We start from the raw sequence: 22,886 nt of genomic DNA on the forward strand, positions 1-22,886 counted from the left end.
GTTGTTTATTTTGTGTTTTTTAATGCATTGTGCAATTTTTAACGATGCTTGCTCATCTTGCGAGTAATACAAACAAACAGAGAAGTTTTTATCGGACATATGTACGTCGAGCACCAAACATCAAATACGACTGATGCTAAAATTATTTAGGATTGTCCGTGGACAATCATCACTTGACAACAATATGACGCCTAACGCCACTTCTATTAATATAATATAACATTTCTCTGAACAGGCTGCCTCAAATCCACACCTATGGCCAAATTTCTACATATTAATGTACTGTCTTCAGTAATGTACTGAGGATCATGATCACGAATACGTTTCGTCCTCTATAATTATTTTAAGAAAATACTGCAAACTTCCCACTTCCTTCCGGATTATATTTGTATGTATATAAATTTATATATTTATTATATAATACATAAATTTGAAATTTATTATATAATACATAAATTTAAAATTATTATAAATTAAACAATGGTGACACATAGAAGGTAGGTAGCCAATTATTCAACTGTAAAATCAATATACTCTATATAAATCAGTATATTCATGAACATTCAATATAAAGTATTAGATTTGATTCAATTGCATATAATTTTGTTAACGCCAGTCAGATTTTTTGAGTTCGCAAATTTTTTCCCCATCTGGCCCGTATAAAGAAGACCGACTTATAATATTTCATGGTATTCTAATTTAGACCGTAAATGGTTTTTGAAAAGAATACCAACCTAGGATCAAAGGAATCTTTTTTGAAGTGTTTTTGAAAAAGTTCCATTTTTTTTCACCCATCTGAGCAACGCTGGGCAATTCCGCTGTGTATTGTAAAATTCCAATTAACTACTGAAATTCGTTTTAAAAATCATAACACTGATTGCTCTATTCTAATATGTATCATTTCGTAAATGAAATACGCATGAGTTTGAAATGAAACAAAAGAAATTTGAAAATGGCGGGCGAGTGGTGTTAGCGATTCCCGCTAGAGGCGCTGCCACAGCCCAGGCGGGGAGGGGCGGGTGGGGGAGATCTCTCGTGAGTGCGATTAGTGCGGGAGCCGCGATGGATGCGAGCGGTCGTGTGTGCGCGTTTTCAAACCGGTTGTGTGTTATTCGTTCGCCTTCCATGTCTCTATACCGATCAACACATGTGACAGTAATCGACGTGAGTGACAGTGCGAGTGCGTGAGGATGCGCGACAGGCCGGCAGGGGTGGCGGACGAGGAGGGGGAGAGCAAACGGGAGCGGGAGCGGGAGCGGGAGGAGAAGGGCTTCAAGACCTGGCCGGAGCGGCGCGGCTGCATCGACATGAGCTCGTCGAGCGGCACCATGCCTCTGAACCGGGCTCTGGACTGCATCTCGCTCGCGTACAACCCCATCACCAAGCAGCTGCACTTCGTCAGCCCCCGGAGTGCGCCTCCGCCCCCGCCGCCGCCGCTGCCGCTGCCGCTGCCGCCCCCCGCCGCCCCTGCCAAAGACGCGGACGACGAGGGGGACGAAGACGAGAGCGGTTCTCCGGAGTCTCCCGGCAGTCTCGGCCACAGACGGGTGCCCACCGGGAGCTCCTTCTCCAGCACGGTGTCCAGCCTGTCGGAGGCCTCTTCGGACGCCCGGGACTCCGCCCCCCAAGCCTCGCCCCCGCAGGCCAAGCCCAAGAAGAAGGGCCTCTCCGGATTCTTCGCCAGGTAAACAACGCAACTGTTGCGCGCCAAACGTCAAAAAACGTAAACAATATTAAACCCCGCCCCCTCGACATCCCTCGACCAATCACCGTCGACTATTTATTCGGATTAATTAATTCAAAAAGTTTATTATTGCTTTGAAAAATTGCGCGAAAACTCACACCTGTCATTCGTTTGTTTTTGACACTCGTCGCCATATGGTTATGTAAACAATGCCGATTCCGCGCGTTTTGTCTTCGTTTCACGTGTTCTATTTTATTTTATTATGACGTTTATTCGTTCAACAGAGGCGGGAAATTGATTGAAATCGATTAATCGAATAATGCGCTCGCACTGTCTGTCAGTTGCAGTCAATGTATTGTAGTATTATGCAGGCAATGTGTGTGTGGTTTTGTACCGTGTGAATTCTGACGATCAAAACACTGCAGGATTGAGTACGATCGTTTGTTTAACATGCAATGTTGTTTTCAGCGTTTTCCAACCGTGACGACTTATTCTTCAGTTTGTGTTTGAAATTATAATTGCCTTTTTCTTATTGTAATTTTATTCGCTTTTTGAGTTTTTTTGTTGTTGTAAAGAATCTCACATTTGAAATTAACGTACATAATTTGATTTTTACATGCTTTTCATTGTTACCTACAGGCCCGGCCCGAGGGTATATGGCGCCCCTAGGCAGATTGGTTTATGGCGCCCCTAGGCAGAACGCCCCCTCCCCTTTAAATTAAAAAAAAAGTTCTTAAAATTTTTTAATCTAAAGTTTTTATTCAAAATAGGCACGTTTTATGTTAAATAAATGTAATAAATTCGGTAATGAAGATATTGATTTATATTTGACAATGAATTGAAGAATTTTATAGTGACATTTCTATGTCACATGTCTATCGGCTTTGTCGCCTCCCCCAAGTATATTAAATATTAAATTTCTTCTTTCGAATACGATTGGTTGACCCTTTGAGTGATGACGTATTTTCTGTTGAAATCCCGCCACGCTGAAAATTTCGCCAACATTTCCAACTAGAATTATGTATGTAGAAATCCAATAAAAAACAGGTATAAAAATTGTAGCTAACCCAAACGACCCCTAGATAACTACCGCCGAGGATTTCGAGTTTTGTAAAGGTGTGTTTAGACCAGTGGTGCTCAGGCGAAATTTTACCGTGGCCGCACAGGTGATAATAGTGGTCCCATGGAAATGTCTGGTGGCCGCACCAAATTTAATCAAATAAATTAAATTTACAAAAAAAGTGGATCAATTTATTCATAAAATAAAAGAAATTTTAACATTTTGGTATCTATTTATTTAATAATAATGCAAATAGAAATTGCTCAATACTCCTTTCTTCCAATACAAGCCGCATTGCTGCTTCTAAGTTTGCGTCTGTCAGCTGGTTTCTAAATTTGTTTTTAATAAAGTGCATTACACTGAAAAATAGACAATATTAATAAAGCAATTGTTGTCAAATCTGTATATTGGTTTGTTTCATTGTCAACGTATATTTCCGAGCAAAATTTTTGAACCGAAATATTATTAAAATGGTTATCAAGTACTTGATCATGACTAATTTCTAATAATGCATATTTTACGTTAGGCCAGTTAATTAATCTCAATACTGAAAATGATTTTAATCTATTTTGTAGTACTATGAAATTTTCATTTGTCATAATATAAGGGGAAGATACAAAAGAAACAGTTTTAAAAATATTCAATTCGTCGAACCTTTTATCAAGTTCCAGATTCCGAGACTTAAGACACTCTATTATTTTAAATTTTAATTTTGAAGTTATTTCTGTCATCTTATCTATGAAATCACTAACATGAAAAATTGACATTTTTAACTTCTGTCACAAGGCTTTTCGCTATAATTTTAGTTTGTCATTGATGATCATGGTTTCTATAATATTATTGTTAAGTTTATTTTTTGTAGTTTTTAAAATATATATATTTTTTTTTAAATATTAGTATTATTTACTATTAAGTCGCTGGTGGCCGCAGTAAAATCCACTAGTGGCCGCATTTGAGAACCACTGGTTTAGACTCTATAATATATCTTGCAACAATATAAAATAAATTAAAAAGTCTATTAATGAATGTATTTTTTCCAAAATCAGTTCCATCTTTTTCGTTGTTGTTAAAATGTAATACTTACAGTCTATGTATGTAAATGCCAAGCCACAATCTAAAATAGTCGGCAGTCAGGAATTGCCATCGAGAAATTCTGCTTTGATTATAAATTCAGAAATTTCGGTGTAAACCAGTCTTCATAAACATTGACACGGATTACACGACCCATGTTCAATGCTACCTAAAAAAAGGCTTAGCGGGTAGTGTTCTTGTTTATTTTTTACATTCTCAAAAAAGAACGCCTATCGGCGTATTTCAAGCTCATGGACTAAAACGCCGACAGTTTGCTCTTTTTTGTACCGACGAAAGTTTGCTGTTTTATTCGTGAGTTGTTGATATTTCACAGTCAACTTCCTGCGTTCCTCGTAAAATATAATATTTTACAATCAGTATTGTTACTTCGAGTAAAAAAAATAAGTTGAATATAGAATTGTTAATTTTTTAAGTGCAAATAAAGCCAAACTATTTTTTTTTTCAATTTAATAATCGAAAAAAAAATGGGGGCGCCTCGTAGCGCCCCTTGTCTATGGCGCCCTAGGCATGTGCCTAGTCTTCTGCACCTTTCAACCGGCCCTATCTACATATAGATATATGTTACAGTCGAAGTGTATTTTCAGTTGTAATACATTCCAACTGGTGTATTCATATTCGAATACAATTCGACTAGTAAATTGTGTCTCTAAAGGCGCAAATACACTTTCAATAATGTGCGCCAGTTGTAATATAACAGCCGAATTCTGACAGCTCTGATGCTTTTACGAATGCTTTAGAATTCAACGATGCGTTAACATTTCCTAGGTATTACGAATAAAGGTAATAAAGTACCGTATTACGATAACTCTAAGAATGTGTTCAAAACAAAAATGTGACTTTCCAAATCAATCTACTAGCGGAGTGACGTTTTCACGAAAATCTAACCCATCCATCTTGCTTATATGTAGTTTAACTTTATTTTCATTTGTAATATATTCTGTCCGGTTAGAATGTAATACGCCATATGAATCAACTTACATACATGGTAGTGGTTTCACGCTGCTTCCATTAATTTGTTTTTTTTTTTTATTAAATTCACGTCACTAATAAACACACGACGAACTGTTGTTTAACATATTAAATTATCCTTTCGAATATAATAAAAAGAAAACCTTATAGATGTTTATGAAAGGGCACGTGGCTCACTTGAAGCCATTCCGAGTATGAGAGCGGCCTCACTACATCGCACAGTGTATGTTATCGTTTGCCTAGAATGCCCAGACATTCACAATTTTAATATTATCCGGAAAACTATTAAAAATATTATTGTTTTCTATTGCTAAATATCTATTCTTTGCTTGCCCTAATGGGCAACAAGATCTGATGGTTTCGTAAAACCCTGTGATTTTCCGGGGTTCAAAAATTTTAGCTTCTCTTTGATTCTCAGATTGTGAGTCTCTGACCTTGATGATTTTATGAAATGCTTCCCAATAAATAAATATCTTCACTTAGTCAAGGTGTTGAACCCTAATAATCCGAAGACAGAGGCACTAGGGAACGGATATGAATAAAATACGAATGTCTTTGAATTTGAATGAATTTTCTTAGGACTCGTTTCAATATCAGGAATTAACGATCTTGATAGGGTTGCTATATAATAGAGCCAGACTCAGGCACACTGAGAACTAATAATATACAATATAACAAGACGAATGGCAGCGAGCCCTAGATCTGTCGAATTGCGGATCACGAATCCAAGGATTTTTGTTGCCCTATCACTGATAAAAACAGTAGAAGTAGTCGATAGTTAGTACGGCGAGCGTTATCTCAGACACACAGAGTGACAGAATAGCGATATTGTTGCGTAGGGGTGGGTGGAGGATCCAAATAAAAGGCCAAAGTCGCTTCACAGCATTTATTGTTTGATTAAGGAGATCCACGCACTGACAGTGCTCCGTCCAGAATGCCTTGGTATGGCCTAAGTACCTGCTTATAAAGGGCAGGTCGCCCAGTGCATTTTCCTTGACACGTTTGTTTACCTATTGTTATAGTCATTTACCGGATATGCAGTCCCACGGTCTCGCGCTGTCAGTTTTGAGAACTCTAGCGGGAGGTGGCTGGGTGCCGTTACCGACCGCTAAGTCCATTCGGGGGTCTCCATTGTTAGCCGACAGCACTTAAATAATCCTTGAAAACCAATTATAACGGCGGCTCCTTTTAGCATATGCTACAATATTATATATATGATACATATGTATGTATGTACGCGCATATAATTTTTCATATTATTTTTAATCATCACAACTCGGCAACTTTTCAACTGACGTCGCTCTACAACTATCATAATTATCATATTACATATATTCGAAAGCGATCGGACGTTTGAGAAGCTACCGAGAATTCGAAAGTAAAATTTTACACGCCGTCTCTATACAATTCCAGCAACAACTACTACTGGCATTTATTTATTTATTATAAATTTATGATTACGATGAAAAATCAATATATGAAAAAAATGGCATTCATATGACGCTTATCGTTACCACAGTACATACAATATGAATCATTAAATATGCGGTCGTTGATTCTTATCAGGTCCGAAATGAACATTGAACTGTATTAATATACTGTGTTGCGAAAACTTGTTGTTATTGAAAACTGTGTTGTTTTGAGATTTTAGAGCGGACATAATCCGTTTTCATTTTTTCGGTTAATCGATGGACAGTGTGGCTAAGAATGAAATAAAAAATAAATAAAATACGAGGTTGCCTCATTCTTTTGTTGTTGTATGTAGGCGTGAGAAATTGGAATGAGCTTGGTTTTTTTCCAGGTCTTCGTATTCGTTGCAAATTTGTGCTAATTTATAGCAAATGTTTAGCTTTATTATAATCAGTACCGAGTCGTAAACGTGTACGTAATTTGCGTTCGTGACTTTTCTGCGAATGCTGATGTCATTAATATTGATTTTCTTCGAATCGAAAAGACATAATGTAATAGTCATGCAAAATTGTATGCATATGCAAATACATATATGATTAAATGCTATTTTATATTAATTGTGTGTTTTTATAATTTAGTCCCACGGGTTGGGGAGTATTGGATGATGTGCATGCATGGATTCTCACGCATGTCAGCTGTCGTCAATCTGTCGGTGATTTTTTTTTTTTTTTTTTACTGTATGGGATTATATTTCTTTTGTGGTTTTGCTTTGAATTTCTGATTTAATATGTGTATAAAATTTTGGGTTAATTTTTGTAAATTACATACATATATAATGGAAGAATTTTATTGATTTAGTTTAAAAATATGTTAAAATGTTGAATATTTTTATTGTTAAATATTGTATATACAAGTACCTGGCGTTGCCCAGGTAAATTAAAGTTAAAAAACCTTTTAAAAATATCGCCCCAACAGTCAACACCTTTCAAAACTTGTCTACGGTCTAAAAAAGGTTACCATGATATGGTATATGTATGTACTAAGTTTAATGGTTCTAAGTTGTAGATTATAAACTGTGGATTTGCATGGCGAAAAACAATTTTAAAATAAAAAAAAAACTGTAAATTTAAGTATACAGTGTCGGTCATGCGATAGTTCTGTTCGACTGCTTTTATATGTTTTTATTAAATCTAATTATAATGATGATGCATTTTAAATTATTCAATAGATATGTATAGGCTATTTATTTGTTTTTCTATTAAAAATGCATACACTGTATGCCATTTCGTATTCATCTTTTTGATACATTACCTGTCACCGCTAACGTCCTACTTATGAAAATATCTGCGAAGTTTTGAAAACTTTTCAGCAAACTTTGCACAAAACTTTGTAGACGACTTCCGTTGTTAAATAACTTTTGATACTTAACACGATGTCATACAACAGAAGTAGATTCCGTATAATTATGTAGAAGTCCATTTAATCCGGGCGGCCAAAATAAACTAGTGTCAAGATGTCCCAATAAACCGAAATCTTCGATAATTATACATATATTGCAGAAGTGGCCCAATTAAATCGAATTATTCTAAATTTACTTAAAACTCTTTGACGATTCAATGCTTCTATATCCGTTTAAGTATCACGTGTGTTGTGCCTGTTGATATTTCAAAGGGTGGTTTCAGAAAGTAATTGGTACGTGAATTGATATACGGTTATTTTTACTTATTTATTTTTTATTTTATAGAACATCAACACTCGCCTTAACAGATCGCTCCAAAGCGACGAGTGCACTTATACAGATATGTACAATACTATCAATGCTTAAGCATTTTATACAATGCGAATTAATACAAACATCCACAGTGACATCTATGGAGAAATTTTTGCAGCATTTTATAATCAAATATCGAACCTCAAGACGCTGAAGAGAGCTAGTAAATGAGATGCCAATCTTACAGGAACCGTTTCAGAAATAAATGGCAAACTCTGATAAGAAACGACCGACCTGGAGTCACAAACTAAGGTCTAGCCAGCAGCGGGACTCGAACCCGTGACCACTCTGCTCGATAGCATAATATGCTAAACACTAGTCCCCGCCGCTAGTTATATGTTATATTTTAACAATACCCACAAACAACCCTTTCGTTTTTATATATATTACTAGCTAAGCCCGGCATGCGTTGCAATGCCAGAATAAGGCATGCAATTCCCGTTCCCGTTTCAAATGATGGTCAGAACTCAACTCGTATCTCTTCAAAGCCGTCATAAAACAACTGGTAACGTGGTTACCAACGAACACATTTTCTCGACTACACAATGGTGCTTCAAACTTTCGCGTCGGTAAAATCGTAATTACGAATATAATTATTAAGAGTTTTTTTACAGTAAGCTTCCCGGATATGCATACAATTAATCCTGAAAGTTCCATCGTAATCGGTCGAGTGGTTTAGGAGCCTATGCGAGACAGACAGAAAAACAAACAGATATTCAATTATATATATATATATATATATATATATATATATATATATATATATATATATATATATATATATATATATATATATATATATATATATATATATATATAGATTTATGTAATAAAAAAAAATGCGCCCATGTTTATAATTGGCCAGGAAGGCGCATTGGGGTTACCTGTTAGGCCTTCCTGGTATATTTTTTTTGATTTTTAAATGCTTTTTATTATTACGAAATTATGTTCACAATACATCTTATATCTATTTTAATAGCTACTGATCTACTGATCATTTTCTATTTTACAATTTAATTTAATTTGGTTATTAATCACAGTATTATATTATTCTAATGTTAATCTAAAGCATAATAGGAAAAAGAGCTCAAAAACCTATTTACAATCCTTATAAATGTTCATAATACATCTAATACATAATATTACTTAAAGACTCTCTAAAATCGATGACCTAAAGCAGATTGTGTTTAGGTAATCTGTTTTTATACCTGAAGGGTATAGACATTTTGTTGTAATCACGGAGACTCTTCACAAGTGTGTTAGTATGGTTATTAGTGATTCTGTCATAGAATCTACTGGTTAGTTTGTTAGTAATGTCTATAACAAACGGAATATTATTTATGGCATGCAGTTTTTTGTATTATAAATTATTTTTAGGGATTTATTTTGTATTATTTGGAGCTTGGAAAGGTTAGTATTCGAGGCGTTATTCCATACAGGTGAAGCATAGGTTAATAATGGTAATATGAGCGCGCGATATAATTTTATTTTATATTATGAGAAATGTTCGAAAGATTTCCATTTTCGCCGTTGAACTTTCGAAACTGGGTCCGCGAACTTATTCAGCATTCAAATATAGCAATGTTTGCTTTCACCTTTTGACACAATAATACCCGTTTGTGCTAAAAAAGGACACACTTACGAATACTGTCGCCGGAAAAGCCTTTGGAAAGGCGCGAAAACGGAACCAGACTTTCGGGAAACGACCATTTGGGTCATTTTTCAAACGTGACACGCTCTGTATGCGATGCACGATGTATGCATAATACGATGATACGGGCTCGTTTTGAATTTCCCGCTTTTTCGTCGTGAAATCGAACTGTCGCGTATTTCCCGTCGGAAATGAACCTGTCTCGGCTCAGCTATGTATATCTTCATTTTTCGCTTTCAGCGTTTCTCCAACTGCTTTCGCTTTTTATGTTGCTTTGCGCGAGAGCGAGATAACTAACGGAAATCGTCGGTTTAGATATCGTGACGGTAGTATTATATTATATATTCTTTTTTGTTTGTATGTCATTTCAATGTAAATAGTAAACTTCACGAAATACATACATACATACATATGATACATATTTATATTGTAAAGTACATACATATATCATCATCATTTACAGTCATCCTCCAACACGCTTCCATTCGTCTCTGTTTTGGGCAACTCTCATCCATCTCATCCCACACAGTATCTCTAATTTCATCCACCCTTGTGCCCTTCCTAACACCAGTTCATTTTTTCAGCCGCATCTCTTTGAGGTGAAAACACACAGAGGGGTATGCGGTACCAATTTATCAATTTAAGCTAACTGTTGTGACAAATGGCGAAATCACATAGCGGTGAATGTAGCACGTGGGGTTTTTTTAGATAGTTTTAAACATATAGAAAAAATGTGAGGTTCATGGCAAGCGTGCATGGAATAGTCCTTTCAAAATGACACATTCGATCTATGTCGTTGAAATTGTATGGTAGTATTTATCCTAACTTGACAGTGATTTATACCAAACCGACCCTTTGGGCCATTTTCGGTAAAATTGTATCCTTGCTTGACAGTGATCGATAAGGAATATGAGATACACCGTTATCGATCACTTTCAAGCAATTTTACCGAAAATGGTCCAAACACCGTTTTGATATATGTACATAGATCACTGTCAAGCAAGGATAAATACTGCCATACAATTACAACGACATAAGTTGTTTTGAAAGGACTATCCCATGCACGCGTGCCATGAACCTTTTTGCATGCACGCGTGCCATCCCATGCAAGCATGCCATCACATTTTTTCTATATGTTTAAAACTATCTAAAAAAAACCCATGGAAAAGACTTCGATAATGGTTTGATGTAGTTTATTGAAATGTAAAATTTGCACGTGGTGGGCCAGCGTAGCGTACGGAACACAAGCTGTCCGTACGCCGTCTACTCGGTGACTCTGTCGACCGTCGCGTATTTCCGCTTGGGCCGACACTAATGCCAACTCGTCAATAATGCCAATCGACAATCAGTTAATAAGACTGTTTGCCACACGTCATTACAAAAGTCGGAACATAGTCCCACATAGGAAAACTGTTGAACAATACAGTTATTCTACAGAGTTACAGCATTACTGACGAGTCGTTTACAATAAATCATAGCTCTTAAAATAATTAAATAGAGGGTGAATAATGAAACCTTTGCCTCATCCAGTGTGAGGATAAAATCAATTTATTGGTTCAGTAATATTTCAACTTATAGGTATACCTCTGGTGAATGTTGTTTCTATTTACATTAAAATTTTTGAAATCTCCTTTGAAGCTGTGAATAAGCATTACAAGATAAGTTTACTTTAAAGAAGAGAGAGTGGACTGTATATGGTTTAAAACTTAAGCATTCCTCATCTTGATGTTAACTTAGACAATACAATGTTGACACTGTTACAGTTGTCAAGACAGATCAGCTATTACCGATCAACTAAACTTGATTAGTGAGTGTAATGCTCCTAAGTTAACTTGATTTCATCAACAAGTAGCACAAACATTGCTAAATTAAAAGTAAATTGGAAAGTCATTCATTCATTCCTACAAGCAGGAAATGAAGGCGAACTATGATTATAGATGTCTCTACGTTAAACATCGAAATGTTCAGTATTATAATATTTACTTATTCTATGATTCACATAAATACTATAAACAGTAAGAGTTAACTTATGTTTTCATAACAAGAAACATAAGACCTGCGGATGACTCCCGGCAGGTTATAATTAAGTAGACATGAAATAATTTAAGATGCTCCATTAAGTGTGGCTTGGAGACTAACATTAACAAATCATGAATCTAATTTTAACTGTCAAATTTGAACAGTTTATTTTAAACTCGGATATAATCCTTCCGAGTGATGACATGAGACAAGTCTTATATTATAAAGACAAAATGATTAGATTAAATTCGGAGATATATACTGCCGAATGTTAAAATGAAAATAGCTTAAATTATACACACAACACAATTAAAGTGAATTACGGAGTACTACTATTAACATTGAATGATTTAAACTCATGATTACATCTAATAAGTAATATGAGTTGGGGGTAGTGTCTTCGGGTTAAACTAAGCTACCGAAGTTGACGGAATTGAAGCTGCTGTTTCTCCTCCCTCTTGCTGATCTTCCTTCCTGTCAAGTGGTCCTTGTGGTAGAATCGGCAATGGCGCCACTAGATGACTGGACCGACGAAACTCTCCGCTGGCAGTAAAGACGTCGACGACTCGAACTCTGCCATCTGGTCCGGGATACAATTTAGTGACTCGACCCAAGACCCATCGGGTTGGCAGCATGTGTTCCTCCTTTAACAGGACCATTTGACCCACACTCAGATTGTTGCTCGAGTCCTTCTTCCATTTGTGTCGTAACTGCAAAGAATGTAAATATTCCGCCGACCAACGTTTCCAAAATGCTGCTGTGGTCAATTGTATCTGAAGCAGATTGGCATGGACATTAGTGTTATATTTAACCTCCATTGGAAGAGCGAGTAAGGATCTGCCAATTAAGAAATGTCCAGGTGTGAGGGGTAAAAGGTCTAGTGGATCCGAAGACAAGGGACTAAGAGGACGGGAATTCATGCAAGCTTCTATTTGAGTCAATACCGTACAAAATGATTCGAAATTTAAGGTGGTGGCCTTTAACACCTTGTTTAAATGAATCTTCATGGATTTAACCGCTGCTTCCCACAGCCCTCCCATGTGAGGCGCCCTTGGCGGGTTAAACTTCCAACGAATCCCTTCGGAGGCTACATACCGTAGTAGCTTCTCCTCATGAGGACGTTCGTAAATTAATTTTACTAAATTAACGAGTTCACGACTTGCACCGACAAAATTAGTAGCATTGTCGGAATATATCGTATTGGGCCTGCCACGTCTGGCTACGAATCTTCTTAAACAATTTAAGAAATTTGAACTCGTTAAGTCTCCGACAAGTTCCAAGTGAACTGCCTTACTGGAAAAACACACAAAGACACAAACGTAACCCTTAATTATCTTAGAATTCTTATTGCAACCACTCTTCACAGGAAAAGGTCCTGCGAAATCTATCCCCACATGACTGAAAGGAAAATTCGCAGTGGTACGTTCAAGCGGGAGTAATCCCATTAATCTATTGTGTGACAGTGGTTTATTTCTGAAACAAATGACACATGAACGCACCACTCCTTTGACAGTATTATGTCCGGCCAATGGCCAATAGGTCTGCCGCAATAACGACAGTAAGGCTTGAGTACCCAAGTGAATATATTTCAAGTGCGCATCTCGGACAATCATGTGTGTAAGTTTATGCTTATTTGACAAGATAATGGGTGACGTTGATAGAGTTGTTCCCAGAGGAAGTCTACTTCCAACACAAATTAAATTCTCGTGGAATAGAGGGGACAATTTAGCTAATTTACTGCTACTGGGAATTGGATGTCCCTTGCTCAGCAAACGATATTCCAATGGAAATGATTCCATTTGCGATAACCTTATCAAATTATTTAAAGCATCTTTTAATTCTAAAGCGGACGGTTCGTTATTTTCTTTAACGTTTAATTGTTTATTCCTTAGTGGCCGACGAACATATGATAAAACTCGAAGGAGTCTTGGAAGATGAGAATGTTTATCTATCCAATTATTTTCCCTCACAAGGGTAGCGTTAGTGACTACCCTTCTCTCTGGAAGATCTATTGTGATCTCAGGAGGTCTTCGAGGCCATCGTGATTCGTCTAATTTCAACCAACTAGGGCCGTCCCACCATAACGAATTATGATTTAATTCTGATGGTTGAGTCCCTCGAGAAATTAAATCTGCTGGATTGTCTGTAGAGGAGACATGGTACCACTCAATGGGTTGAGATATTGATTGGATTTCGGCCACTCGATTGGCAACGAAGGTGGTCCATTTACATGACTCTCCTCTAATCCAATGCAATGCGACGGTTGAATCCGTCCAATAATATTTTTCATTAATATGAATTGTTAATTGGTCTATTGTTGACTTCATTAACTTTGATAATAACATAGCGGAGCACAGCTCTAAACGCGGAATAGTTACAAAACTGAGCGGAGCGACTCTCGAACGAGAACACACAAGATGACATTTGGAATTTCCCAATTGATCAGTACATTTTACATAAATACAAGCACCATAAGCTTTCTCGGATGCGTCACAAAATCCGTGTGCCTGTATATTAATGGCATTATTTAGTATTATCAATCTAGGAATTTTATAAAGTTTCATGACTGTATTGGATAATTGACAATCTTTCCATTTTTTGAAGATTGTCTGAGGAATGAGTTCAATAAGTTTTAATAAAAATAAATTTAACCAATCTGATTGGACACTAGGTCCCACCATCAAAATATTATTTAGTGAGATATTGGACGTTGTCTTCGCGGACGCATCAAAAACTACACGATATTTAGTGGTAAGGCTAGACTCCTTAACCACGACGTGATGAGGTAAATAACAATGAACCTCATGTGCCTCCGGAGGTTCACACTCTGACATATGTCCTAAATTTATGTACTCTTCTAAAACTTTATTGTATTCCATTTTTAAATTATTATTGGCTAAAAAACGTCTTTCCAAAGTTTTGTGTCTTTTCTCCGCAATGTGCAATGAACTTCCTAATACTACCGGGGAATTTTTATATGGTAAAGCTACACAAAATCTACCGTTTTTATCTCGTGATGTGTGTGCTTGGAAATGTTCCTCACATCTTTTCTCCTCAAGAGATTGATGTTTTACCATAGGAACCTGGTCGATCATCCAAAAGTTTTGAATGTGACTGTCTAATTGACTTAAGCCTATGTGGCTCTTCCCTGGAGCATTATTTACTTCGGGATATGGACCAACTATTGTCCATCCGAATTCGGTATCCTTTAAGATAGGCATACCTTTTCCTAACTGGATGGTTCCTGCTTTCATAGCATGAACGCAAATCTCGGCGCCGAGCAATAAATCGATTGGCGTCGGTTTATTCCAAAGGGGATCTGATAACTTGATTCCCGCTGGTATTGAAATTAACTGTTGATCCAGTTTCACAGTTGGAATTTCGCCAGTAATTTCTGGTAATACCAAACACAACACTTTGGTTGAGTAATTAGTGGTTGAAGACCTTATGGTCACCTTGGTGATGTGACGAATGCTACTTTCTTGATTAGCGATACCTACAATTTTTTGAGAGATTTTCTCTAATTTGAAGTTATTCTTCTTAGCGAAAGATGTGGTAACATAGTTGACTTGTGAGCCGGAATCTAATAATGTGCGACCCTTAACGACCGTTCCATTGGACGTTATAATGTCTACTTGTACCGTCGGTAAAATTATCTCCCTTTGAGAGAAATGAGTAGAATGAGCATTAATTGACTTCCTTCCCGTATTATTGGAACTAAATGTATCGTCCTGATGCAACAAAGTGTGATGGTTTTGTTTGCACCTTAAGCAATTATAGTTAGACTTGCAATTTGTTATCTTATGCGATGAATTTAAACATTTAAAACACATGTTATTAGATTTAACGAATTCATTTCTTTCCATACTGGATTTTGCTTTGAATTTATCACATTTGCCTATGAAATGATTATTTCGACAAAATGCACATGCGTTTACCTTACTTGATGGGTTTTTATTCGCGACATGAGTTCTCCTGATTCGTTGACGGTTATGAGGGAATTCTTTCACCGTAATTACAGATGCAGTAGATTGTAATACGTTACATCTATTCTGCAGAAACGTTTCTAACTTCTCGTACGGTGGCATTTCTCTGTCAACCAGAGATGTTTCCCAGTCCTTTAATAAACTAAATGGTAATTTCCTTAGAACTAAACATGTTACCCATGGATCTAAAATTTCTCTCGCGTAACCCAATGATTCAATGTTTTTAATACACACCGTTACCTTATTTAATAGATCTCTCAATTCGATATGTGATTCCTTTGTGATTAATTTTAAGTCACAAAGTGAGTTGATCCTAGTTTTAAGATTAAGTCTTGGTAAATTGTATTGCTTGTCTAAAATACTCCACGTTATTTCATAATTGTCTGAGCTAATATCTAACCCTGATACAGCTGCTAAAGCGGGACCGAGTAATGATTGATGCAAATATAGTAATTTCGTGACATTCGAATATTCCGTTTTGTTTCCTATTATATTCTTAAAAGCTTGTTGAAACGATTGCCATTCAGATGGATCTCCCTGAAATGTGGGAATGGTTAACGTCGGTAACTTATCTCTAGCAAATTTAATTGTTGCTTGCTCTACCTTTAGTTTACTATCTTGAAAGGATTGGCAATCTAATGCTGCTTTAAGATTTTTAACTGTTATTGTAATTGCATCGTACTCTTCGTCTATTTTGGCCGCTTTCGATATGTCTGTAAGGTTATCTAAATACTCGTAATGGAGTTTTCGGACATAATCGTATGCTTCTTTAATGGTTTGATACTGTCCTTCATCTAATTCGGAGGATTTATCTATTTTTCCTTTTAGTCTTTGTACCGCGCCTGAATACCTTAATTCTATTGACGTCATTATGACTTCTACTTTATTTTCCTTCGCTAATATTTCTATCGATTGAGTCTGACTTCGAGTCTGATGTATTCTAGAGCTTGACCTGTCTCTAATAGGTTCTACGTCCCTAGTTGGATTTCGACCTTTATGCGACTTGGAAGTCGAAGCTTCTATTTCCTCGTTTTCAGCACTTGACATTTGTTTCAGAAAGTTGCACTATTTCGTCTCATAAATACAGTTGTTCTCTACTATAGCTGTCAATTGAACTATTCGTAGAGATAAGGTAATAATATTCAATGATTAACCGTGAATCTTAATATTCTACTTTAACTATTATCACCAGAATCTATCCAACATATTTTGGAAGAAATTACAACCCTAAATTGGTGGGTGCTTGATTTAAACCACTTTGGGGCTACAAGTCTTGTGATTTATTTTAAATCACCACTGTTTCATCACACATTATGAAACAAAGAGATCTACCGATATGCATATACCGGTATGTACTTGGTTTAAGCCACTTTGGGGCTACAAGTATAATTCCACATTTATCGTGGAAGGGGGGGGGGGGAAGGAGGGTGTTTCTACACACATTAAGAAACAAAGATCTACCGATATGAATATACCGGTATGTACTTGGTTTAAGCCACTTTGGGGCTACAAGTATAATTCCACATTTATCGTGGAAGGGGGGGGGGGGGAGGGTGTTTCTACACACATTAAGAAACAAAGATCTACCGATATGAATATACCGGTATGTACTTGGTTTAAGCCACTTTGGGGCTACAAGTATAATTCCACATTTATTGTGGAGGGGGGAGGGGGGAGAAAGTTTCTACACACATTAAGAAACAAAGAGATCTGCCGGTATATGAATATACCGGTATGTACTTGGTTTAAGCCACTTTGGGGCTACAAGTATAATTCCCCACGTGCTTTGCTAATTTTACACTACATCTGATTTTACACTTTTAATACGAAATTCGATGCGACCGATGAAACATTCCTTCGTAGCGCGATATTATTTTATACAATCGCGTTAATTAATTGTTATACTTTAAAACATATTTTAAAAACTGACCTACCCACATGATTGCCTTTTGAACAGATTGCCTGAGATTGAATACATTCACTTACTTGAATATCCTTTACGATGTTTATGTGATCGTTCCGATAATTTTGGATTACCTCTGTGTCCCATGCGTCTTTGTAGGTTATGTTTTTATTTATATATTTTCTGCGTCAATCACGCGGTCATGTACCTCTGTACATCAATCAATATATTGCTGAAATAGAAGCAAACATGTTATTAGTATTGGAAAGGTATGGATAGTAACAAAGGAACGATACCGATTTCTTAATTGACATCCATTTTTTCTCGACCACGTTTTTTCCTATTGGTTTGTCCGTTTGGTGTTGTGGCCTAGGTTACTGGTGTCCGGTTCGAAGTGACCATCATGGAAAAGACTTCGATAATGGTTTGATGTAGTTTATTGAAATGTAAAATTTGCACGTGGTGGGCCAGCGGAGCGTACGGAACACAAGCTGTCCGTACGCCGTCTACTCGGTGACTCTGTCGACCGTCGCGTATTTCCGCTTGGGCCGACACTAATGCCAACTCGTCAATAATGCCAATCGACAATCAGTTAATAAGACTGTTTGCCACACGTCATTACAAAAGTCGGAACAACCCACGTGCCACATTCACCGCTGAGTGATTTCGCACTAAGGAGCGGCGGTCGAGTTTCCCGACTTAAAATAACAATAGACCTCTCCATTGTCCGAGAAAGCAGGAGAGCAGAAAAAAAATGGTTGACAATAGAAATTAACAATAGTGAACCATTTTTTTAGCCATCGAGCATCCTGACCGCCTAAATCTACGTAGTTGTGACAGTTCTAATAAAATTTGAATCCTCTTCCCCTCGTAAATCAGTATTAATTTGTTGATTGTTGCAAAATGTACATATGCTTGCGGTTTGTAATTAATATCTGTATACCCCCGGCGTCTACTAGTGGTTAGCATATTATGCTTTCGAGCAGAGTGGTCACGGGTTCGAGTCCTACTGCAGTCCCGCTGCTGGCCAGACCTTGGTTTGCGACTCCAGTTCGATCGGTTGCCAATTGAAACGGTTCATGTAAAAAATTGGCATCCCCTTTCCTATCTCTTATGCTAATATTACTTAAGTTTTTTAGCGTCTTGAGGTTTGCCAATTTGATTATAAAATGCTGCAAAAAATTGTGACTGGGCATGATTTATTTCTTTATTTATTTGATTAGTTTTTCCTTATTTTGTAGGAAATATTTTTTTTTATTTAGGGTTTATATTTATTTTATGTTATTTGTCCGAAAAATCAGAATAAATGTTGATGTAACTTAATCTATTAATTTATAAATTAAATATAAGATCTTTAAATTCATTAATAAATGTTTTAAAAAAAATTTTAATTAAAAAAGTTTCGTGACTGGGCATGTGGAGGGTTCTTTGAGAATGTACAAAAAAATCCTGGGCTTAACTTAGTCTATGTATCAGCAGCGTGGACTAAAATACAACGCCTATAGGCGTATTTCAGGCTCATGGACTTTAAATTGGAATGGAATTCATGGAATTTAGAGGTTAAAGATCTTTTTCTTTGGGCAGAGTGACATTTTGGTTCTGAAAATGGTTTCAGAACCAAAATGTACTTCATCCTAATTTCCTCTCCTTTCCTGTCAGAAACGTCAAGGATTTGACTAAGATGCAATATGTACCTTCACGAAAAGACACAATTCTACATCAAATGATTAACAAAACACACCGATTCGACCACCTTTCAAACATATAACATTATCTTTCTTACCCACCTTTCTCATTAAGCCTTGGCCTTTCGATACTCACATTCGAACGCTGTCAACACGACGATGATGATAATAATAATAAGCGCAGACAGTGATAATGTAATCGAACGCTATTGTTATTGTCAATTTTCAACTCGACAAAGACCCTTGTTTGTTTGTATGTCTCAAAAGACGAGTATACTTTCAATGAGAGTTTATCTTTGGAGGCTATCGCCAACAATGCGGCCTTTTTGACTTTTTGTCGTTTACTAATTGGCACTTGGCACGACCATTGTCGTGTCGAGGCGACAGTTGCCAACTCGATTATTATATTATATAGTATAGTATAGTATATTTGAAACGATGAGGCAATTGGCATTGTATTTTAAATTGTTTGTGTGTGATTGTTAAGGGAAGATGTTTTTGGAGAAGGTCTGGTTTTCTCAGGTGAAAGCAGATGCGTTTAACTGGTACACGAGAACTCTTGCTAATTCACGCTGATTAACATACATATGTACATCACAATGCTCTGGGGGACTTTCATATGTTGTATGCTTGGCGTGTCGGTGAAGTTGATGTGGTTGGATGATATAATCCAGGGCTGTGTAGTCGTGGCTTTTTGACTACAGTCAAAGTCGTTAACTCGAACGACTCTAGACTCCGATTTCGTGTTTAAATCGCATTTATTTTTTTACTTAATAATTTATTGTATATGAATATGGCATTATTAACCCAATTCGTGACCCAAATTGGGTCACCCAATATACGCAGATCTGAAACACAGTGTTTCTATATTTGGCATATATGTACATGTAAAAAACACGCCAGCACGCCTGATCTATATCATGGAACCCAGGCCACAAATAACCCCCAGGAGTGTTTTCGGTGATATTTCATCCTCGTATTGAAATAGATTTTAAAGTGATCGATAACTCATATTTGAAGAAACGTTAGAGAATCTTGATGAAATAACAAGATCGTATTGTTGCGTAGGGGTGGGTGGAGGATCCAAGTAAAAGGCCAACAGTCGTTTCACAGCATTTATTGATGATTCAGGAGATATACGCACTGTCACTGCTCCGTCCAGAATGACCTGAGATCGCTTACGTACCGCCTTATAAGGGGTAGATCTCTCAGGACGTCTAATCTGTTTACCTACTGTATAGTCACGTATTCGGATATGTATTCCCACGGTATGAGAAGTGCAATCATTGTTTCATGCACTTAGCTTGTCGCTAATCCTTAAAACCCACTTATACCAGTCGCACGGTATGCATTTAGTTAATCCGTTAACAGATATCCGTTACAGATAATCTTTGAACGGTCACACAGTCTCTGGGATTCTATTCGCTTAATCCGCGGCGTACGTTACAGTATTATATAATGTAACAATGACTTAAAGATACACCTCTCATAGCTGGAGTTCACCTACGCGTCCCATGCCGTGCTTTTGAGTATGTTCTTACCATAAAGGCGCAGACAAACAGAGAAGTACGCGGTACGTGTTTGTTTTTTCAGATGGTTTTGCGCATGTAAAAAACGCTAGTACGCCTGATCTATGCTATAGTACCCGGGCCATACATCGCTCCCTGGAGTGTTTTGGTGATATTTTATTCTTATATTGACATATGTAGGTTGGTTCGGTGGTTATTGGTCACAAAGCGCTCGCCCAAAAGTCACTAAAATCTCTATAACAGAACATCTGGCAGCCGAAAAGTCCATCATATTAACGATAACCATCATAACGAGAGCTTGAGTGTCAAATATTCCGTACTCGCGATTTTCATGGCAAAAATTTTCTTTTGGGCGATCGTGATGTGACTAATAATACAATTACCATGTAGGTTTGACAGTGATCGATAGCGGTGATTCCCATGTTTGAAGAAAGGTAGACGAAATGATATACGAATTAACAATTACCGGAATAAACACCCTTCCCAGCTGGAAACCACGAGCACGTGCATGGCGTGCGATCCAGTGTGTTTGATACAGACATTTCCGTTACTCATAATTATGATTATATGATTATAATCCTCGCCTCTCGCCGCTGGAGTCAACATACACGTCCCATGCCGCACTTTTTATTGTGGTCTTACCATTACGCCAAATGCGTACTTATTACAAATTACATTTTTATATTCATAATTAAAACAAATAAAAAATATTGATAATGATATTGGAATTAAATGATTTAGATCAGCTCATTATATATGCGGCACTCTTTATTAGTACTCGAAAAGTAACCCAATGGATAAAAATGATAAAAAAGTCGGATTTGTGTTTTTTTTAACGACTTCACAGCCGCTGGATTTTGCAGTTGGACCACTTGGTACAGCATATAATGGTTTTCCTATTTTAAATTTGACTAAATCAAGATCGATTTGCACGATCGTTTCAACCAGTGTGTTTCCAGCTTTACACCGAATTTAACTATCGTTCCGGATTACAAAGCGACCGCAAATAATACGCAAAGCCATTGTTAACTCGGTTAGCCTAATGACACGTTTTTGTGACAGCTGACGTATTGTGTGTAGACATGTATGCATTTTACATACATACATATTATAATTATTGACGTAATACAAATATTTAATGCATTTTTTTTTCATGGTTTGCATTTTCGCTGAGCGAAAATGTGACCTTCGAACGTCGCGATAATTAGACAGCTGACGTTTCAATGAAAGTTTCGACTTTTTTTTTCGCGGTCATTTTACATAAAATCGCAATGGGCTATTGCTTTTTGCATATATCGACGTTCAGTTCAATGGCATCTTATTGAGAAATTTTCGATGAACACACATGTTATCGAGTGGTTACATTCATCATTTCGATTCACAGTGTCGGTCATTGCAGTTGGTATGCGTCTAATTGCGATTTCGATTTCTTTTGCCTTTTTCTTTGTTTTGAATGACGACTATTTTCGTTTAATTTGGCGCATACTGTTTTATATTTAGTTATATAGTATATACGTGTGTATGTATTTTCGATTTTAAACGCTTTTTAATGTTCATAAATTTATATGTGCACAATACATTTTAGGTCTATTATAATGGCTACTGATCCAGTGATCATTATCTATTTTATACACTTTTTTTATTTATTTCTTGTTAGTATTAATAGTATTATTTTATTTTAATAATAGTGTATGCAGCATACCACGAACATAAGCTCAAAAACCTCTTTTCGATTCTTATAAATGGTTATTATACATTTTATACTTATGTATAGACGTATGTATGAGACGCATTGAACTATTGATCTTTTCTTCTTGGTTGTTTCTTAGAATTAAATCAAGGATTTGATAAAATCTGATAAAACATGGCAACATTTTTGTTCTGCATCATTATTTTTTTTAATAAGGAAAACATTTCTTGGAAATATTGAGAATGGTTGTTGTTGTCCGGACATTGGATAAAAAGCCTTTAAGGGCGAAAACACACTGAATCGTACGTCTTTTCTGTTGAAAGCCCGCCACGTTGAAAATTTCGCCAACATTTCCAACTAGAATTATTTATGTAGAAATCCAATATAAAGCAGGTATAAAAATTGTAGCTAATCCAAACAAACCCTAGATTTATTTT

General features: G+C 36.6%; 2 protein-coding genes across 2 annotated transcripts in view; one reads left to right on the forward strand and one right to left on the reverse strand.

The window, feature by feature from the left end:
• The first annotated feature begins 1,046 nt into the window (after nt 1-1,046).
• Nucleotides 1,047-22,886, forward strand: part of LOC143919333 (TBC1 domain family member 12-like) — a 65,026-nt gene continuing 43,186 nt past the window's right edge. The window contains exon 1 of the mRNA XM_077441594.1: nt 1,047-1,684. Coding sequence (XP_077297720.1) covers nt 1,191-1,684 — 494 coding nt within the window. The 5' untranslated portion in view covers nt 1,047-1,190. The remainder of the gene's footprint in view (nt 1,685-22,886) is intronic.
• On the reverse strand, nt 10,821-18,095 carry LOC143919332 (uncharacterized). The gene is made up of 2 exons (XM_077441593.1): nt 12,469-18,095; nt 10,821-12,366 (listed from the first exon to the last, which is right to left on the reverse strand). The coding sequence occupies exons 1-2, from the start codon at nt 16,687-16,689 to the stop codon at nt 12,067-12,069; spliced, it is 4,521 nt and encodes a 1,506-aa protein (XP_077297719.1). The 5' UTR covers nt 16,690-18,095; the 3' UTR covers nt 10,821-12,066.

This window comes from Arctopsyche grandis, chromosome 11 (genome assembly GCF_051622035.1).
Source record: "Arctopsyche grandis isolate Sample6627 chromosome 11, ASM5162203v2, whole genome shotgun sequence".
Taxonomy (NCBI): domain Eukaryota; kingdom Metazoa; phylum Arthropoda; class Insecta; order Trichoptera; family Hydropsychidae; genus Arctopsyche; species Arctopsyche grandis.